The sequence below is a fragment of the Fundulus heteroclitus genome, chromosome 6 (genome assembly GCF_011125445.2).
Source record: "Fundulus heteroclitus isolate FHET01 chromosome 6, MU-UCD_Fhet_4.1, whole genome shotgun sequence".
NCBI lineage: Eukaryota > Metazoa > Chordata > Actinopteri > Cyprinodontiformes > Fundulidae > Fundulus > Fundulus heteroclitus.
This window is the reverse complement of record NC_046366.1, coordinates 13,046,796-13,061,607: the sequence shown is the minus strand read 5'-3', so window position 1 is coordinate 13,061,607 and position 14,812 is coordinate 13,046,796. Positions and strand designations below refer to the sequence as shown.

The window sequence follows — 14,812 nt, the reverse complement described above, 5'->3', positions numbered from 1 at the left end:
ATGAAAATGACATAAGCAGCAGGCGCCATAAGAAACCGCAACGAGTTAGTCAAGGTACGCTTATTCAGAAAGTGACACTCATGACAATTGTGGATTCAGACAAAACTGATGCGATAGGAGCCGCTACGTGGGCGTCCTCCTGCGCTGCCATGTTTATGTTTGTTCGGCTGTGGACTCAGCAGCTCTTGCTTTCATCACAGCTGTATGTCCCGCTTTAAGCCATAATACCACAACGTGATTGGCCGATCTGTTTTTGGTTTGGTCTCGAACGGCTGAGGTGGGAGCCGTACAAGATGGATTAAAGTGAGTTTGTAAACGCACAAATGCCATGACAATTCAGTTTGCTGGCAAGGTTACTGCAAAAGAACATAAAATAAACAATAATATGCTACATCTACAGTAAAAACAAGCAGGATAAGAGCAGTAAACACAATAAGCATCAATATGACCAGCCTGATGCTCCTGCTCAAGTTAAAAGCCAAGGTAAAAAGATAAGTTTTTAAAAGCGATTTAAAATAATTTACTTTATAGGCCCTCCTCACAGTGAGTAGAAGATTATTCTGCAGTTTGGGGGCTGCAACAGAGAAAGCTTTGTCTCCTCGGCTCACAAGACAAATCCGAGGAACATCTAAAAGCAGCAGGTTACCTAAAGTCCATGTTCTGCTGGGAACATGCTGGTGCAAAAGCTCAGATAAGTAAGGGGGCGCCTGATTAAAAACCAAGGGTAAAATCTTAAAAACGATCCTAAAATGTACAGACAGCCAGTGCAGGGTAGCACACTATGCTCACATCGCCTATTACCTGTCAGCAGACGGGCTGCAGTGTTCTGCACCAGCTGCAGGCGATGCAACAGACAGTTGTTCATCATTATAGCCAAACACTTTGATTTTAGTTTAATCAGACATGTCATGTCCCCCAAAACTAAACTCCTTGTCCCTGAGTGCAAATAGCAAACTTATTTCTGGCCATATGCATACAGGAGTGGTTTCACTGTGGACAATGATGCTCCCTCACCAGCTTATGTTCTGGGATTGATTTGAACATTTTCACACCAAAACACATTAACCTCTTGCACACAGATCCCCTTCTGAATTGTATGAAGGTGAGACATTCCCATGCTGTTTATACTTGCATATAAATACACAGATGAACAAGGCTTCTTCAGGCATCTGGAAACTGTACCTGTGGATAAGCCAGACCTCTGAAGGTCCAGAAACCATGATGCCACAGAGCAAGTTTTGTCTTAAAATACTGGATATTCACGTGTGTTCCTCCATTTAAATTACAAAGCTGTGATATCATTATAGCACCAATTTGGTAAAAGGGATAGTAATCTTCATGTATGTAAACTTCTGACTTTGAAGAAATAAATAAAACAAACACTCTAAAAATATATCTCTAAGTAGTCTGGCATTCAGCAAATAGAAATAATTGTAATAATGCCAACTGACCTGAAAGAAGAAAAGTTCAGCCTCATTTAATGTCCAAAGAAATAAAGCAAGTATCTACTTTCTACTACATGTAGATATTTCAGGTCGGTCAGGTTCTGTCCCAGGTGAATCCATATTGTTTTAGCCAATCCAAGTTTAGTCATCAAGACTAAATCAGGCTTGGTGATGCAATCTCATGAACCGTTGCAAATTTTCCCCACATTTGGATGTAAACTGATGTTGTTATTTTTTTATATGGATGCATTGTCACCTGTCCCTTTTCAATCGCGGTTACCATTTTTTTCAAAGCATTTTGCACATTAAAAAAAAAAAATTCTGATGAATGAAGTCTGATGTTTTGGGAACCTTGGGAAATCTCATGTGATTGGCTCAGGAACCAGGAAGTAAACACAGGCTACACTCTGAACCAAAGTAGCTCCAGACCGTACCTCTAGGTTTAAGAAAAATGTAACTAAGACATCGATGATGGAGAGGACCGATTCTTTATAGGGAATGTTACTTCCATCCCAGGTGACAAATGAGAATGATTTTGGTTGATTTTGCAGTAAATTTCTTACTTTATTGCTTCTTTAATATAGATAAAATTATGTTTTGTGTACAGTTATATTTTAATGGAACAAAGACACCAAAGTGATATCCTACACTTTACACATTTAAGGAGTTTCCCTAAATCATGCATTTAATTGCCTCCACGTTTACCTGTGTAAATAATCAGCAGTTCTGTTTCCTCCGACCTGCCCACCTCACTGTAACCTCTCTGTTGTGTGAATCAGCACCGATGGGTGTTACGTGTCATCGGTACAGGACATCTGACTGGCTTTTATATTTAGAGCTGGAGAATTCAGAGCAGCTCGGGCATTCACTCCCGGGGGCCAGAGGCTGAAGTCTGCAGTTTGTTTACCTGCTGGAGCCCACAGGGGGCATTTAGGGGGCAGTTCCTGTGCCTGCATGGGTCTGGGGTACAGTGGATTTAAAAAAAGAGGGTTAGGTGGAGCTCATTCTTTCCATTCGGCTCACTGACAGGCAGAGAGCAGCTTATATATCTGTGTTTAGCTGCTGGAGTAAGATCACATGCTGCTTTCACTGCCTAATCTTTCTCTTGGCCGGTGTCATGAATTCATTTTTTTTCTCTGTGTGTGATGTTCAAAAACAGCACCATGACCTAAACCAGCTGCAACTTCTGTAGTCGAACCCTCAGAAAGGAAAAAAGGAGTCCTGAAAATCCTTACAGCTGTGCTCCCCAAACACGCTCAATGCCAGGTGGAGTTTAGCGTTATTAACTCAGGATCCGCGCTAAAGTTACATGCCACTCATATCATAAACACCTCAGCTGATCGTTATTATAGCGACAATTTAATGTTTTGCAGATTCTGGACAACACATGCAGAAAGAAATCTGCTGGTGACTGACAAAGTAAAGTTCGTCAAAGAGTTACAAGCAGAGAAATAGGCCAAAAAAAAAAATCAGATTTTTATATAAGAATTAATTCATGAATGAATGTATACTTTTCTGTTTTATTTTTCTTACTCTATCTTAATGTGAGAGGTTTAGTTGGCGTGGACTGTGAAAAACTGCTGAATATTCTGCTGGTTATTTAGGAATATCAAACACTTTTCACATTACATTTACTCTGCATATGTACACATGTAATACCTCTTATTTTTGCTTGTATTAAGCCAATATACAATTGTAAATCTAAGCAAAGTGAGTACCCAGAGAGAGTCAGAAGCATCATCTCAACAGAAGCAACACCAGAAACGCTGCGTACCGTCCAGCTTTGGACCAATCAGCTTGAGGACTCACTAGTGGTCTATTGTGCCACATAACAGGCTGATTAGGTTTCACAGTATGCTTGACTTTTAATAAGCCTTTTTATAGTTTTCTTTCTTTCACACATCTTACAGTGAATGCTAAATTAATCAAATAAATAATAGAAGAAGCAAAATAACCACATGATAATATATTACATAATAAAACACAAAGGCCCTAAGAAAAATGCTGAATCAAATGCAAAACACAAAAAGGGCAATTCATTTTGAATATATTTATTAATCCTCCTAATTCTCCCGTGTAAAAGCAGCTGCATGAAACTACAATAAATGTTATGCTGAAATTACTGATTTGGCGTTGTTTTTGTTTGTTTCACATCTTTTTGGCTGATGATTTATTCAAAAGCTACTGAAAAATAAAAAAGGAGTCCACGCATAATAGCACATCTTGCAATTGGTTGCAAAATCAAACTGTAGTAGTTCGGTGTTTTTTTGTTTTTTTTTTGGTTTTATAATAGAAACTAATGATCAAATGACTCCTTAGCTCTGAATAAAAAAAAACATTAATCAGAGGTACAAAAAAGTTAGAAATAAATCAACAAAAATGAAAGAAATGGTCAGAAAATGAACAGAAGACACGTGATTGTTCATGCAATGACTTTTCATCCTAACCACGCACATAACACTTACACTGTAATTTTTTTTTATTTTGCAGCATATTCAATATAAATCACTGAAATTATTAAGACTGCAACCATACATATATTTGCTTGAATTCAAACAACATTAGGTACTTTTTTTTTGAAAGCAAACCTGACTGAAACATTTTGATTTGACTTTATCTTAAGATGGTTGTCCAAACCTTTATTGACGTTCATCGTTCATCATGCAGGCTAACCAGGTGACCTCATCATGAGAGACACAGAAAAGTGACGTGTTGATCATGAGTCTACGACCAAGAGGGACGCAGCAGAAACTGACCAGTTAAGGACAATAACTCTGCACTGAAAACTTTTTAATACTTTCTATTTTACTGTTGTTAATGTATTTTTATTTCTAAAGACGTTTATTTTCTTCTTCTGTTTGATTGGGAAAATGTACATTTACGGTTTTTGTCTGTTCTATAGAAATCATAAGTAAATACAAGACAAGATAGTTAAAAACTGGTTTATCTGAGTAATCAAATCAATCAGCTTCACTAAAGTCAACTTTTTTAGACCTTTATTTGAATAAATTTTATAGAATTAAAATCTTCAGCTGGTCAGAATTTAACTAACTCATTCAAGGGTCTTTTATCTGTTACGATAAACCTAACGAAACACTAAATGAAATCCACCCAGATTGAATGGATTTAAAGTATTTCAATGATTCTGTTGGTTAGACTAGGGGCCTGAACCACAAGTGGCTCTTTGAACCTTCTAAAATGGCTCTTAATAACATTGATAAAGAACCAACCAATGATTTAAAATACAGATATATTTTACAGGTGCATGTTTTTTTTGCTGTTTTTTTGCTTTTTTAGCAGTAGAAGTTTTTTAAAGGAAATAGTGGCACAACAGAATGACACTAAAAGTACCTTTTATTCGATTCCTTTTTTTTGTCTTTAGATCAGACGTGATGTGTTTTTATTTTCACTTTCCACAATAATCAAAACCCCACAGAATCCAACCTATTTTTCCAAAAGTTTTGTTTGAATTTATTTTAAAACATGCAAAGATGTATAAAATGGTGATTCTTTAACAAATGACAACCGACTTCCCTTCATGTAGATATTTTTGAAAAAAAAAAAAAAAAAACTATAGCTGGACTGAGGGCAAAGATGGCTTTTTAGATTGCAAAGGTTGCAGACCCCTGGGTCAGACACTAAAAACTTGTTTTATCAGTGAGTATCCAAATACTTGTAGATGCCTTCTGTGCTACAAAGCCCTAATAATGAATAGTGTAACACAGAGAGGAACATGCTACGTGTCAATAATATAGTTTACCAGAAGACAGAGATCTTCCTATAATGAAGACTGATCTAAATATAGATACCCATCACTGTGCACCTGCTATTTTGACTCTTCCTGACCTGCGGGCCCTCAGCAACAGCTCTCCTTTTAACTGTGAAGAGAAAGACGGCTGACATGACTGCTAAACACGTCTAACCTGCTAATGATCATCAATCAATGAGCCACTATCAAACAGTATACTAGAACTAGATTAATTTAACTATGCTTTGATTTCTTCATACAATAATAAATCACTTTTTAGGCAAATAAATCTTAGCATTGATTTTAACATTTAGATGAAGGTATACAAGCTAATCTGTAGTTCGGTGTATATGTGCTTAAACACCATGTTTACATTCAGATGCGATAAATGGCCTGATATGGTAAAAGGACAGCACGTTTGGCCCGTGGACATTCATCAGGATCCATGTGATAAATAAATCAGCGCCCTGAAGCCTGCTCTATAAATAGAGATCCTGGATCTCTCAATGAGAGCGTGATGTACCCAGGACTCGCACACCTCGCATGCAGCGAGTTTCCCTGCCAAGTGTCGGAGATATGACGGACTCAGGTCAGGTACAACTGCAAGAAACTAAGATTTCACTTCCACTACGCTGTTTTTTTTGTCATCAACCTTTAGTCCCACAGAGTGAGAGATTGCGAAGTTCCATATTAGTACAGCAGGGATCAGTTTGCTCAATCAATGCTGGCATGCCGTAATAGTGGGGGATAAGCAGGGGGCGGCTCACGTCTGGTTTGGATGAAACGTGTAGACGTTTAATTGCTCTTACTGAAGAGGTACGGGGGAATCAGAAAGGATTTCCAACAAAGGAATTGAAAACATCTGAGGTTTGCTGGCTTGAGCTGCCAAACAACAGCTGGACTGGGTGCCCTTTCTGTAAATACACATTTTAAACACCCTGACAGACACAGAGACCAAAGCGTCTTCAGAAACACGGCACAGAAACGCATTCCCCCTGCACAGACTGATATTTTTATTGGTATACTCATGCTTCAGTCGCTTATTGCGTAATTTCAAATATATTCATTCCAAAGGTCAGACTGGAAAGCAGAAAATATTCAAATCAGCCTAAAAGCTGCAAGAGTAGAACGTTTCCTGTCCGAACAGGTCAACATAAACTTTTATAGTTGTTTCATAGCAGCTATAGTGTAAAAAAGTTGATTCAATTCAGTTTGATGGTACAAATGAAACTGTGTGATCTAACTTTAATAACAAAGGGGTTTTGCACCTCACATATTGACACATACTGATGAGTAAAATTAGGAGAATTTTTGGTGGCAAGGCAATAAGATTTATTAGATCAGGAAGAATTAGAAAGTCAATATAGAGATCAGAATATTTCATCTGCAAGGCAGATCATCTCCAGTAGGTTTCAGGGTTTCTGTATAAAAGCATCAGTATTATTTCCCTCTTCATTCTTTAGATCTGTAAATGAACTTTAATGTAAAGAGCACTTTACATTAAATGTTCTTGTTTACCTTTCACATTAAAGTGTAACATTAACTTTGGCAAAGCATCCTAGGAATCAGTGTGCTTTAGATTTTAAGTGTTAAAGGTCAGGTGTGCTTTAGATAATTTGGGGAAATATGTTACAAGCCATTGATTTATGTTTAGAATTTTTTTGCCTAAATCTTCTGTTTTATGTCTTTTTAGATGTTTTTTACACAGAGAAGTTGTGAAAAAATGTAGAAATTGTATGATATGTTGTTTTTGCCATATGGCAAACCTTTTATGATGAACCAACTGCTATATATCCAAGTGTGAACATCCAACATACATCCAACTTTATCATGCGACAGCCAACGTTTTCAAGTTAAATTAGGAAATAGCATGAAAATGCTAAAGTAGATTTAAAAAAAATAAAACTATTTGGAATAGAAACAGACACAGTCTGCAGTCACCTTAAACCTTTACCTGGCCTTCAGCTTGAAAAGGTTATTTTCATATCATCCTAATTCATTCAACCAGCTAAAACTTTTAGATATGTTTAGATATTTTACCTAAATTTAAAGTTATGTCTTTTAAGGACCTCAGTCTCAAATAATTGACTGCATTGCCCTTTACGTTTTCTGAGACAGTAAAAGTCTCTGTTCAATGCATACATTCATGCACCAAATCCAATCCCATCCTAACCACCCCCATACATGTGACAAATTGTTATTTTTTTTTAAATAAATCAAACAAAACCAATGCATTACACTGAAAAAGGTTTTAGGACTTTGAAAGTGAGATTCTGTCAAAGGGCCATAAGCTGTTATTGATATCACAAACTCTCATTGTGTCTTTATTTCGTAACAATTGAGATTAGTTGGACCAGAAGGTTGAAGCTGACAGATTGGCCCAGAGGGGTAAGACTGAAGCAGACGACGCAAATTCTATTTTAAGAGCCTTTAAATTGTTCTCATGTTTGCATTGAACAGGAGCCAATGATTTTTTTTAAGTAAGTAGGAATAGGTGCACGATCAATAAGCATCATGTGAGAGACACACATAATAACAACAGAGCATGCAATAAAATATGATAGCGGTTGAAGTCAAAGCTGTTTCTCAAACTTTAGCTTTCAAACAGGTAGGTTATCTGACTGGAAATGTAAAGCTTCACGTTCCAGGAAATGTTTCCGTCTACATTGTTCTCACCAAGTAAAAACTCATCTTCAGAACTAATTTCAGCCCAAAATGGTGCTCTGCACCGCGTGATACTTTCAGTAATTATAACCAGTTATTGCAGCAATAAGCTGCAGAAGAAATACGGGCAAAGTTGCTCCCTCTACCATTACTCCTGTCGGCTCCTATGCCAGCCCAGAGTAGGAGAGACCCATCCAATATGGCGGCGACACAGGATGCAATCCAGCACGTAATGAGGCGTTTTATTAATGCTATAGTAATGATATTAATGCTATAAATAGAAGAAAAAGTAATCATGTATTTTTATTTGCTGTTTTGGTGGGATACAAGCATCAAAACCAATCTGATGACGTTAACCTGTTAAGCATCCAGCTAAATGTTTACTAACTAATTATTAGCCGCAAAGAAGCTGACAGCAGCTGGAGGCAAGGTTTTCTCCTGTCCTCCAGAACGTAGTGAAGACAAAACATCTTCAAAAAGCCTTGCTTGTACAGTTGCAAAGTCCAAAGTATGCTAAACTTTCTTTCTCTTCAGAGGTTTTCAACTTAGCAGCTCGGTAACATCACATGAAGGTAAGGCTGTTTATTTCTTATATCGCATCAGTCAATTTAAGCACATGCCTATTGTGCCTGAAAGAAAACTATGAAAACTGACATTGTTATTATTGTATGAATGCCCCCGGGTGCCCAGATCAGAACTTGAAAAGTGGACATAAGAAGACGTTTGATGGACAATCTACAAACTTAAGTCTTTTAAATACGCAGCCATAAAATGTAGTTTAACAATTACTGCAAACTAATGGTAAATGTTCACTATAGTAATCATTTAATCATTTAAGCCAGTATCCATCTCACCAGCTACATGTTACGTTTGTTAAGTTGAAGAATTCGGAGTAAATCAAGACTCATGTAGTTAAACATGTGCATAGAACTGAATAGCATTTAATTTGCCTTAAATAACAACCTCATAATTTCTCTGGTTTGGCAGCTTAACAACATTTTCGAATCTTTCACAAACTAAGATAATCACATTAGCCATCTCTACGTGGTCCCCTCTCTGACGGGTTGTTAGCTTTTATCCCTTCGACCGTGTAATCTGGATTTATACGAAATGAGACACCCTGTGAGTTATCAACCCCAGGTAAGATGCTATCTGGGTATAACCTGATGACTGAAGCTCACGTCACATATTCTGAACTTTTCCTTTAATACAGCGTTTTAGCCCAGTGGTCTCACACTCCAGTCCCTTAAGACCGGTGTCCTGCAAGATGTGTCTCTGCTTCAACACATCCCAGTTAAATATGAGCTCTGCAGAGCTGGACTGAATGATGTCGAGGCAGTTTAGCCTTTTGATTCAGGTGTGTAGGGCAAGGATGACATCTAATCAGAAACCATTGCTTTAGCCTGAAATTAAAAAGCATCAGAAAAGGCCGCTCTGTTTTCATCTCTCACAGAACATTTTCTTCTGGATGGATCTTCCATCATGAACCCACATCCACACTTGAAATGCGATTAGGTATTGGACGATATGTGATTCTCATAGTATGATAAAAGCTTTAGTAAGAAAACCCTGGTTCTCCCCTATCGCATCACTATTAACACAAAAATTGAATAAAAATCTAATCGATGATTTTACTTAAAGCTTGCCAAAGGTAGTTTCAATAAAAAAGGGCTAACCAAAGAGAAGTCAGAGGTTGCACTCTTTTAGCTTACCCTTCCTCACCATGTTTTGCACAAGCTGAATTATCACCAACCAGATAAAATTTAAATCTTGCTAAACGTTTAAGAGCTTTTGTTCAAGCAGCTGACCGGTGGTGCCAGCATTAGGTGGTGGACGGGCGGTGTAGGTACCAGATCGACTCGGGTCCTGCGCCTTCTGATGACGTCACTATACATGGTATATTCAACATATTGTAATTGGTCCGGACAACTTACTAAAGTAATTATAGCGGGGTGTAGGTTTTATTCGACAGCGGGATTGCGGTTTGTAAACGGACAATTTTACGAAGAAATTCGCCATGGGCCTTACGCCTCTTGATGACGTCACATTATGGCAACGCCACTCAAACAAACTACATTGAGCCCGCGGTCTGCATTTGTAACGAATCAATTTTATTAAGTTAATCTAGCGGTTTCTTTTTTCTCAAAAGCTTCAGGCTTAAAGATGAACATAGAAAAAAAAGTGAAATCTTAGCAATTCAAATAATCAACCGACTTTAATTGATAAAAATGAGGTGAAATATTTAGCTGTAATGATTAACAAGGACCGCACTGGAAATGATATAACAAATATTCAAGCCATTTTACCAAAAAAAAAAATCAACAAATATTTTACAGTTGGCTCAATTTGTGGAAGAATAATGTTAACAAAAACGGGAGGGATAGCCAGATTAATTTATGCAGCATATATCTTAAATATACCAAATACTACAATAAAAAATTAATTAAATTCATCACAATTACATCTGGAATAATAAAAAACATGTGATCAGAAAGAAACGACATAGTAATATCAGTAGAAAAAGTAGAAAAAGGAGGAACAAATGTTATTGATTTTAAAGTGATGAATGCCGTGATAAAATTAAAATGGCTGCAGACGTTTATTAAAAATTAAAAGAGTTTATGGTTTATTTTCCCTTCACAACTTTAAAAAAAAATTGGAGGAAGGAAATTTCTCTTAAGATATAACTTTGATCCGGCAAAATTACCGATTAAATTGTCAGACTACCACAGAAGCATTCCAAAAATATGTTAAAAGTTTTCATGTCTCGATTAAGTTACTGGAAAATAACCGTAAATTAACAAAATAAAATTGATTTGTAAGAAATGGAGACCGCGGGCATAATGTAGTTTGTTTGAGTGGATTTGCCATATGATGACGTCATCGGGAAGCGCCCAAGCAGATCTGACCACCCGAGTCGATCTGGTACCTACAGCGGCACTGTTATTCTATGGTTTATACAGCTGGGGAAAACTTTGGTTGCTTAGGTCGGTTCTCTGGATCTAGATTTTTGTGATTTTGAAAATGTAACTTTTTAAAACTTTGATATAACCTGATGCCTGTTATTGACCCATGCCTAAAATAAAATTAAGCATTGAGGAATCGAAGTCCAGTTTGACCAATATGCACCGAATCTTGACAAAATCTTTGGGTTAGCCACCAATGAAAAGCAAGGCCAACAAGCAAGAACATGCATTAACAGATGCATCAAAGAAATGTTCTCATTTATCAGAACACAGGGCACGGTACGGCACCTAAACCCATCACTGTGACAGCTGTGCTAACAGGCAGAGGCAATAAATCAACATCTGTTCAACACCGCCAAGTCTGATCTAAGGCACAGTTAGTCTCTTTAGATCAGCTACTTGGTGCCAGAATCCTCCCTCGCTCCCTCCCATCTCAGGTCGGCCGCTCTCCCACTCACCGTACGGTAGACATCCTCGCTGCTCTCCTCGTACTTCTGCTGAATCCTCTCCTCCAGGAAGTAGATGCGGAGCTTGAGGCTGAAGTTCTCCTTCTTCAGGTCATTCAGGTGCTGCGATAAAGTACGGTAACCGTTAGACATGACCGTCAAAGAGCACCGACACTGTTCAACATGTCCGTAATAGATCAGAAACAAACAGCCGTCTTGGACGGATCTGCATCACGGCAGAATACCGAGTCCATGTTAAAGGACAGATACTGTCACGGCCTGTCCTTCTCTTAAGAGTCCTGCGACAGACAGTCATGCTACCTCCGTCCCCATGAGGGCATGCTGTCAAAAAGGTAAGCACGCACAAAGCGCCGTCCCGGCCTCTAACAGGCCATGAGGACGCTGTCTCCAAACCACAGACACGCTAAAACTAACACAATCGCACAAACGCCCAAACTCTTGAGACTTGGCGGACGTTTGCAGTGCAGAGAGCTACTCTGCAGCACAGCCGTCAGAGATGCAGCCGCAGCAGCTCCATGGTGGGCTGTGGACTGCCCAGGGATGGGACAGGAGCTTATTTTACAAGAGGAGACATCCCAGGAATCCCAGACCGCCAGGGGAGACGGGTGGAAGCGGAGAAGAGGGAAGGAGGGAGGAGGAGGGCTGACAGGCCTGTTGCGACACAGCATGAAGGGAAATCTTATCGCTCTGCTAAAAAGGAGATGTGAAATGACAAACAGGGGCTCGATGAGAAAGAGGGTATTTATCTGTTGATATCAGGTTCACTGGTGGACTCACAGCCAAGTCAATCACAGCTAAATGAGTCAGAAGAAAACCTCCTTTAACCAATCAGTTTGGTGATACAGTAAACAGGTTTTTATCTATCATATCAGAATCAATGTCAACTTAGTCATATCGACCTTGGTAATTGGTTTTAGGTTTCAGTTCAAGCCACTTTATGGCCAAGAGGAATAATCTATCTTGCTATTTAAGCTATCTTACTTTAAAGGGGACATAACATGCTTTTCAGTTTAGACTTTTCACATTGAAATCATCCAGATATGGGCTATGTAAAGTGGAACTGCAATGCTTTGTTCTGAATTTGCTCTTTTTTGTTGCCCCACAGCCCCTCTTTTGCCCCTGTTCTGAGGTTCATCTGAGAGCACCTCGTTTTTGGAGCCGTCTCTTTAAATCTAAAGGAGGCACTTCACATCCAGCCCCCCTCCAGGCCTCAGAGCATTCCACTCCACCCCGTTCGGCCATTTTTGTAGTACGCTAGGGGAACAACCAAACATTTTGACTTATCCACTTGTAGGCTCAGCGTCCTTCAGCTTGGACTACAAAACATGAAAATGGTGGATTTTGCGAAATTGGTAAACTGGAAGTTCATGACCTTGTTTAGCAGCTCCGTAGTGAATATTATGGCATCATATTAAAAAATTTAACAATGAGCAGAAAAAAACTGAATGGCTTGTAAAAAAAATACAAACCAAATGGAATATAAAGATATCTTTGCAGCTCCTGGAGACAAAATCAAGTTTTCTGCACTGCTAGAAACTCAGAGTACCCAACAAAATATATTCAAGGGCTAAAAAAGTGGATTTCGCATGATTTGTCCCCTTTAAATAGAGGGTCTGGTCAACAGCTCAAGTTTTTTTTTTTCTTTTAATTTCTCCATCAATTCTGTTTGTTCATAAAAAATACACATAATAAACACCATCCGTCCATCCTGTGTCTTCCACTTATCCTAAATCAGGTCACAGACTGTGAGGGAAACCCAGATATCCTTCACTCCAGCTCATTGTAGAAGATTGGAGGCCTTACCAGGATGTGCCTGGAAAAGCTTCAAAAGCAGACGTCCAGAACTCATCCTGACCAGACGTCTGAACCGCCTCCACAGAGTCCTTTCCATGCAGAACAGCAGCAGGTCCTCCTAGTTGACAGTGTTCCTTATCTCATCTCTAAGCCTGACTAAAGCCACCCTATGCAGGAAGCTCCTATTAGTTGCTTGTATCTTGTGACCAGGGGTGAGCCTCCCTCCCTGGGCAACCCTGGTGTAGGAGAAAGTCCAGGGCCTGTCCAAGAGTTGAGCTTTTGAGCCCAAGCTGTGTGTAGAGTTTAGTCTAAATATATCTGGTTGGTATCGCTCAAACTCACACTTCAGCTTTGGGTCATTTCCCGACCGGCCAGGTGACATTTTATGTCCCAAAAGCCAGATGATGCTGCCGTTTATTAACATAACCAGGGCTCTGGCCTACTTTGCCCATATCTTTCTCTGGACAAAGGGAACACCTAGATTTGAACCAAGGATGTTCTTGCTTGGAGGAACAATCACTAAGCCCTCTGCCCACCATGTCATCTACAGCTGAGCCAAAACAGAAACAGCTCTGACAAAATCAGACCAGCGCAGAGTTAAAGTTAGAGAAGCTGCTGGGACGGGGATAAACAGGTGAGTATAAAGAAGCTGGAGAAGAAACAGGAGAACTGGGACCTCGGAGCCACGGGGCTATTAATAGGGAGGTGCCCTGAATCTTACAGAACAGTGAATCCCTTACTGTCCCTCGGAGATATCAGTAACCCAAAGAGAGTAGAAAGTAAAAACAGAGCATGGAGCTTCGTGAAATGTGTCCGTTTCCTGTCTCAAACCGAGCAGCAGATTTCCTGAACCAAATGAAAGGAACTGATAAAACAGTGACCAGAACAGATTAGTTACATCACTTCATTCAGTAAACGTGTCCATTAAAGTGTCACATTACCTCCTTTAGCTAAATAATTCAGGACAAAGCTAGGCAAGGCGGCAAACTGAGTCCTCACGGGACATCAGGAGTGACATCATGTATATAGAGTTAGTTTTAACAATTCACACGGGATAATATCGCCTTATCTCCCAGAATACACACATACACACACGTGTTTCAGCTCTGGATGAACGGCACACAGCCTATGTCTAAGTGTGTCTGTGTGCGTGTGTTGAAGTGTGTGTGTCAGATGGAAAAGTGACACATCCATGTACTGCAGCCAAGTCAGGGACTCTGGCTCTGTGGGCGACGGGTTGGTCACGCCTCCTAGGGCTCAGCAGCACCGCCTACAGCAGCAGCTGCTTTTTTTCTAATGATTCTCAATGTGCACTTATCTGAAATGAACACTAAGGTTCATCTTTTAAAATAGTGTGAAAATGTACTGTTTACTGCAAGTAAATTTGAGTATCTTTGAACCATATTTGATGGCTTGATGCCAGTTGTTGCCCCCAATAGGACAACTGCTGTTCACAAAACTGCCTTCAGTATTTCCTCAGATCGTCTTTGTCTGGTGTAACTTTTGTTTGATGATCTGAAACTTTTGAGCATGACAAAGAAAAACAACAATTTGCATGTTGTAAATCTATATATGTTGCTGGTGCCTGCCCCTGTCTTCAAATGTTAAACTGCATACTGACACTGACGGTTCTGGGCGGGATGTGTGTGTGCCCCCCCCAGTTTTAAATGCACCTGAGAACAACACAAAAGAACACAACATTTAAGTTGGCGGAGGCAGGCTTGGGGT

At 39.3% G+C, this 14,812-nt stretch overlaps 1 protein-coding gene across 1 annotated transcript in view; it reads right to left on the bottom strand.

Annotated features, from left to right (window-relative positions):
• wu:fj49a02 (myomegalin) overlaps nt 1–14,812 on the bottom strand; it is a 59,892-nt gene that overhangs the window by 40,744 nt on the left and 4,336 nt on the right. The window contains exon 4 of the mRNA XM_021322618.2: nt 11,282–11,392. Within this exon, the coding sequence (XP_021178293.2) occupies nt 11,282–11,392 (111 nt within the window). The remainder of the gene's footprint in view (nt 1–11,281; nt 11,393–14,812) is intronic.